At 37.2% G+C, this 6,817-nt stretch overlaps 1 protein-coding gene across 1 annotated transcript; it reads right to left on the reverse strand.

Moving 5' to 3' along the window:
• Positions 1-1,681: 1,681 nt before the first annotated feature.
• LOC127081873 (protein IQ-DOMAIN 21) lies at positions 1,682-4,786 on the reverse strand. The gene is made up of 5 exons (XM_051022101.1): positions 4,522-4,786; positions 4,233-4,340; positions 3,125-3,415; positions 2,562-2,846; positions 1,682-2,475 (listed from the first exon to the last, which is right to left on the reverse strand). The coding sequence occupies exons 2-5, from the start codon at positions 4,317-4,319 to the stop codon at positions 1,891-1,893; spliced, it is 1,248 nt and encodes a 415-aa protein (XP_050878058.1). The 5' UTR covers positions 4,320-4,340; positions 4,522-4,786; the 3' UTR covers positions 1,682-1,890.
• Between the last annotated feature and the right edge of the window lie 2,031 nt (positions 4,787-6,817).

A 6,817-nucleotide genomic window follows, 5' to 3' on the forward strand; every position in this document is an offset into this window, starting at 1 on the left:
TGTACCCATTTGGATGTCCACTCCACTTCTTTACCGCCCCATAAAGAAAAAACTCATTCATCCTCTACACTTTGAGGTTTTGTTTCCTGTAACATTCAGACCTAAAACAATACCTTGCTAATTATTTGACTCAGACACTTCCTTTTGATGGGATTGTCACACTCACACCCACAAATATTATATGATAAGATATTCATGGTACACCATTATTGATTGTTTACCGCTGCCTTTTTCTCTCTTAATCCCTAACATCTAAACATTTAATTGCCTCAACATGAACACCATCCTCTGCTACACCTTTTACCCCAAACTCTAGCATCCTTTCCCATATTTTGGATGATTCATCAACATTCATCTTCCCCTAAAACCTTTTGTTACCTTGTAACATGTCCAAATTTGATATTGATTCTTAACACAAGGCAGAGCCCCTAGAAAATCTCTATGTAGTAGAATTAGACTAATTCAAAGATGACGAAATTGAATTCGATTTTTGTCTCAAGTGATTATGAGGCCTGATAGATGAGTAGTATAATGTCCAGAATACTTCTTGTTCCAAGATTGGTGGAGAATGCTGAAAAAAAGTGTTGTTTATCAACCCAAAATTACATGTTTGAAGGCCCTATTTGTCCTTTGTATGCCTGCACCCTTGTTCACCTTCAAAGAGGCCACGTTTAAATATTTGTCCAAGATTGAAGTTAGATTTTTCTCATCATCCTATGTTTGCCCGCCACATGCTTTAAAATCCTCTCCTTTCTTTGATTGCACATGTCACTTCAAGCGCTACCTCCACACATTTTTTCCACGGAAACGCCTTTCCTGCTGCCGTCTTTGAAAACACAACTAAAACATTTTTAAATTTTTCAACGTTCCCCAGTTCTGACCCGCCAACCCAATTGTTGGGTGAATCATCATTATCTTCTGATTTATCTTCATCTTCCCCAATCCACTCATCGGAGCTAACATCTGATTCCGATGATTCCAAAACTCTTTATCATCCCGATGGCATGTAAATCCTCAGTGGACCACAAGAATCCATTGATCTAGACATATGCTTTGTTAAGCATGTGCAAAAGAGAGCTTTCCTTCCGATGACGCATGGACCTAGTATCCTTGTTGCGATTATGCCTTGGTCGATTGTTTTTATTCTTGATCACGTGAGCATATGTCATCGAGTCTCTAGTTCCTCTAGAACCAGTTTCACCTGCATGTTTGAATGGCATTTGTCTGATGTTAAATGCTTTGTTATGCTTTGCATCCTTACTCAGACCTTGAAACTCCACCAGATCGTCTCCTTTGGAACCTTGGTAAATTCACAAATATCTTCTGGATCTAACCTGGTTGATAATAGCTTTTCATTCATTACGTTCAAGAATCTGACAACCTCGGATATCTCTCTTTGATGGGATCACTACCTCGTCAATCTCTCTGAAACTTAGCTCTACATTCATCTGCTATCGAGGTTTTGCTAACGGCCGCATGTCCACTACCTAGTCTCAAACCCTCATTATCTCAATGATTCACCTTCATTCCTCTTCGTTACTTTTCTCCATCAGTTCTCCCCTCCATTCAAGCTATGCAGAAGCTTTTTGCAGTTTATTTTATTAACAACAATATAGTAACTCAGAGAATATAATTTTTATTGTTTCCGGAAATATGCGTTTTAATAAAAAAGAATTAGAAATACAAACAAACATTAACTTATTTTATACCAAATGAACAAAAAAACATGGAGGACCATTTTTCCGAGTGGCAGTGACATAACATAAAATAGGATACCTAGATATTATTCAGGGATGCGGTTTATACAATTTCATGACATTACACTGCCCTTATATAATAATTAAATTACAAATGCATGCACACAAAACAAGTTTTGAAAAATATAACAGATTAATCAAATCTTGTCCATCCATGACCTCCAGGAGGAATGGGCCAATCCGCAACACCCGAAATCCGTTTCGATTGAAGACGAACCCCATTCATTTTTGGGCTTGGGCTTCTTGTTATCGCATGAGCAGCCGTGGCCCCGCTAGAGCCAGACGAGTCATAGCCCAGCCCAATTGTAGGACTCCTTGTTGATGAGCTCCAGTAAGACCCAAACGAAGCCCGATGCTTTGATGGGCCATGACTCCGAATCTTGGCCTTTGCAGATTGTGTTGGGGCCATATAGCTTGGTACACTGGGCTGTCTTTGGTGGTATTTAGAGATTGGGCTTAACTCATGATATTCTTGGTTCATAAGGCCCATCATGTCCATTTCAACTGTCTTTTCCTCAGACATGTCATCAGTGGTGGTTGTATAGGGTGGGGTCTCAAGTGGGCCCAGTCCTAAGTGCTTAACATTGTGTGATTGTGATAACATCCATTGTTCCAACCAGTTCCAATCCAATTGAGCTCTTTCACGTTCATTCACATAGCTTTCAATATCATCCACACTTGGAGTTGGATCTATATGCAAATACTGCTTTTGTTGTTGCTGCAAACAGATTTATGAACAATCAAAATCAAAACTATATATTATATGGATTTAATTCATATATACTTTTTGCATAAAGCATTCACCTGACGCTTGAAAGTGTGTGGAAGAGCCTTTTCCTTGACTTTCTGGCTACTTTGACGCCTATAATCCCAACCATTTGTCATAGGATGATGTTGTTGTTCTTCCTCAACTGTTCTTTGATGTTTCTCATGAGTCAATTGGAGTCTGCGAGCTCTTACTCTTCCTTGTACTCTCACCAATGCTTGCATGCATCTCATTGTCATCTGTGCTTGCTTCCGCACATTATGTCCTCTCACAAGTGCTTGTAATCTTACTAACCCCTTCAATGCACGCAGTGCACGTCGAGCCTACATACACAGATCAACACCAATTAAACACATGGACACGATACTTGACACGGACAGATAGACAATGTGATACAAATATTTTCCATATAAGTTTACTACTATATATGATATGATATGGTGAAAATCAATGTGAGTCAATGCAAGTCTCATTCATGTGTTATTAATACATGTAACCAAAAATTTGAGAGTTGGTGGCTTATATTTATGGACCAAACGGAATTACTCAAGTATTAAATAATGATCAACAACTTTACCAAAACAGATAAAAGAAGACTTACTAGGTAACCTCTATAGTGTGATTGAATGAGTATTGCTGCTCTTTCGACCTTAGAGTTACGTCCGTAGCCTGCCAATCTCACTACTCTAGCAGCTGCTTCAGCAGCTGCCACCGCAGCCTCAGCCGCCGCTGCTGTTGCTACTGCATAGGCAATAGCATGGTTTCTTTCTTCCGTCATTGGTGTTGATGTGGTACTTCCTTCATTGGTGATATCTGGTGAACTATATGCAGGAAAATGCTCCATAGATACTTCCTCTGCTGTTTCATTTTGCCAATTCTCTTCCTTTTCCTTCTGAAAGTAAAAGAAGAATGGACACAAATTAAGTCCTTGTTAAAAACAGTTTCTGATGGTCTCGTAATATTGACTTATTTGAGTTTATCTGCTGGTGACATACGTACTTACGAAATTGTTTAGGAGAGTTTATAAAAACAGCTTAAGACGTAGCTATAAGCTGTTTTTAGTAATTATACTATATACATAAACTCAAATATAACAATCCAAATGGTCCCTAACTGATAACCAACAATCATTTGAAAAATCATATAGAATAATAAAGTAATAAACTAGGTGGATGGATTAGTTTAAGAGGATGGAGATCTAACATAGGAAACACATGATGATGAAGATGAATGATGTGATATGTTAGGTTGTATGATAAGTATGTGACAGAAACAAATACTAACAAAATTATGTGATACATGTTAAATTCACATGATAGGGGACCATGTAGACATATAATTACATACTGAATTGGGTTGTTGGTCCTAAAGGCAAGGTAGATTCATCCTTTATGTGGTTCCATAAAAGACAACAACCACAACTAAAAAGTTCATTTACTGTACTTATTATGTAGGAGATGTTATTCTTTAATGCGAAAGCTACACACACTGCCATAATAATATGTAAGCAATTTGGTTTCTTTGAATATTCAATAGACTAAGTGTCATGCATGACTCATTCATTATACCTAATTACTGATTAAAACTAAAGTTATCAAAGGAACCAGATTCTTATTTGGTAAAAAAGTTCATCAGTTAATGAGAAATTACCAAAAGTCTCATTTGAGCAAATAATATATGAAGAAGAGGGGAATGAATGAATGAGTAACCTTGTTTTCCGGCACCGGCGAGTCCTTAGAAGAAGACTTGAAAACTTTCTTCACTGATGAGAACCAGTTGCTTCCTTTCTTACCCATCTAAGAGGAAAAGCTATGTCTCTTATGGCCATCACATTATATGCATCAACAATGAAGACAACATGTTAGAATCTTATTAAAAACGGGATGAGATTGTTGTTACCTTGTTATTTAGTCATTAAAAGAACATGAAAACATATTTTTTGGAACATAGACCTTAAATATATTATGTATTCAAAGATGAGTTGTGAGAACTACAAACCTGTTGTTTCTGAGATGAATGTTGGTAGTTACCGGTCCTTCATGTGTTTGTGTGTGGCGGCATTATTGAGATTCATGGGACAGTTATGTTTGGTGATGTAGCAAAGTGGTTAGAGTTGTGAAATATGAATTGTTATGCAAAACAAGGTGCGGAGAGAGATGATGGTGAGGATTCTGTGACAGAGAGTGTGTATATAATTAATAAGGTCAAAGAGATTACTCTAGTAACTAGTAGTAGTAACTCTCATCGGTGGTACAAATAGGAAATGAAATTATATATTTATATACACACTCGAGTGACATGTAGCTTTCACTCCTTTTGATTTTTTGTTTTGTTTTGGTAAGCCACTCCTTTTGATTTTAACCTTCCTCCTAACTAAATCAAAACAATTCTATTTAGAGTTGTGATATGGAAATACAAAAATCAAAATTGGACTAATGTGATATAATGAATAATCCTTCATATAAAAAGTTCCGTAGTAATATTTTTTCTTTTCTTTATTATCAATTTTTTTATAATAAGAAACAAAATAAAAATACAAAGGAATATTTTTATATCCAATCCAATATATTTAATCTATTTAATGTATTTAAAGTGTTTGGTGTGCTATCGCAAATGACCTCCCTCACAGATAACACATCCCCTGAGTATTATATAGGAAGACACCTCTCATTCACTATAAGTCTTATGATTTTTATTTATCAGTCTTCTGTGTTTCACGTCATACAATCCGGAAAACTCGAAGATATCGACAACGATCACACACACACATATGATTCTGAGTTAGACGCGTAAATTTCTAACTTTTTTTCTTCATGTACCCTCTTTGTCCATTGGAGAATAATCTCATACACATAAATAAACCTTTTACAATGGTTTTCATCATCAAACCACTCTTCCTCTATTCTAGTACTACTTTTTCTTCGAGAACACATGTATCATTTGTGATGGACATCTTGCAGGCCCCCAAAGATCATAATGGATGTAATCAAGGGATCCATGTGTTCTTTGTTTTGTGATGAACCCTGTGTACTTGGAAAATCTTGCAGAGTGAAGTTCAATAAAGGCAAACAAAGAACACATGGATCCCTTGATTACATCCATGATGATCTTATGCGAGAGTAAATTTTCTTCGATTCTAACTACTTTTGTCGTATATATGATGGTTGGTTCAAAGTCAACCTCTCGTATCCTATCATCAATCCAGGTCCTTCAAAACAATGTTGTATATGTTAGTTATTTCCGCCGTCGGTGATGACCTTCCTCATCAAGATCCACATGGTTCAACAATAACTCTTAAACATCAAGTACCAATTCCTCCACCCTTGGTTCCAATAAGAATTGGTATCCACAATCCCTCACTCCGACAAAGTTGTCTTCCTCAGTGACATGCTCAGGTTCATCGACAACATGCTCATATTCCTCCACCACATCCTAAGATTATTCTTCCGCATATTTTGGTCCATCCACCGATGCATTTCTTTCAACACTCTCAAGCCTCTTTTGGTGCCACGAGCACAAACGATATTTTATTGAACATCTTCAATGTGCTACAAACATAATGCTAGACTCATCCGCGTAAAATATAGCCTAGACAAATTCATGTTGAGATTGTGATGGAAATCAAGGTTTTACAATGCTGCAAATCTAGAGGAATTTTGATGAATTCACTTGGCAACCTCGGTTCACGACCATCAATAACTACCAAGAAGGCTCTGATCACCTCGCCTCGCCACAACAACCCTTCTCCTCCACGTGACTCTAATGGTAGAACTATAAGCCACACGCCACCTAATGATTGTCTTTCCTAATAAGGCATCCCTCTCCCTATCACCCACAAAAGAGGCCCAATTATAACTTTCTTAAACAGATCATCGTTCATCGTTCATCATCGATCGAACCCATTCACAAAAAGAATAACATAATCCATCATCATAATTAAGGTCTTTGGAGAAATCCTCAAACATGGAGACATATGATGCATTGGGATCCTGACGATTAAGTTGAGCACGTGAACACCGTTTTAAACTACCATAATCCAGTAATGTAGTAAAGTTCAAGATTTTTGTTCTCATGTTGAAAGGACCCGCCATGACTTGGTTCAAAGTTTGAAGGATAACTTTGTCAGTTCTTTGAGGGCACTTAGCGAAAAATTTACGTCTCATTTCACCTCCTGAAAGCCTCAAACAAAGACACTGGGTGTGCTCGGTGCCATTCTACAAATGAAGAAGGAAACCTTGAGGTAATACATTGGCATGGTCACTATAGAAGTCATTAGAAATTTGTGGTGTTATAT

The sequence above is a fragment of the Lathyrus oleraceus genome, chromosome 5, assembly GCF_024323335.1.
Source record: "Lathyrus oleraceus cultivar Zhongwan6 chromosome 5, CAAS_Psat_ZW6_1.0, whole genome shotgun sequence".
NCBI classification, from domain to species: Eukaryota; Viridiplantae; Streptophyta; class Magnoliopsida; order Fabales; family Fabaceae; genus Lathyrus; species Lathyrus oleraceus.

Excerpts from the sequence above, each read along its gene's own strand:
- LOC127081873 (XM_051022101.1), bottom strand. The coding sequence starts at position 4,319 with ATGGGTAAGAAAGGAAGCAACTGGTTCTCATCAGTGAAGAAAGTTTTC. Across the intron at positions 3,416-4,232 it reads CGCCGGTGCCGGAAAACAAG|AAGGAAAAGGAAGAGAATTG; the intron begins GTTACTCATTCA and ends TTTTACTTTCAG. Across the intron at positions 2,847-3,124 it reads CACACTATAGAGGTTACCTA|GCTCGACGTGCACTGCGTGC; the intron begins GTAAGTCTTCTT and ends CTGTGTATGTAG.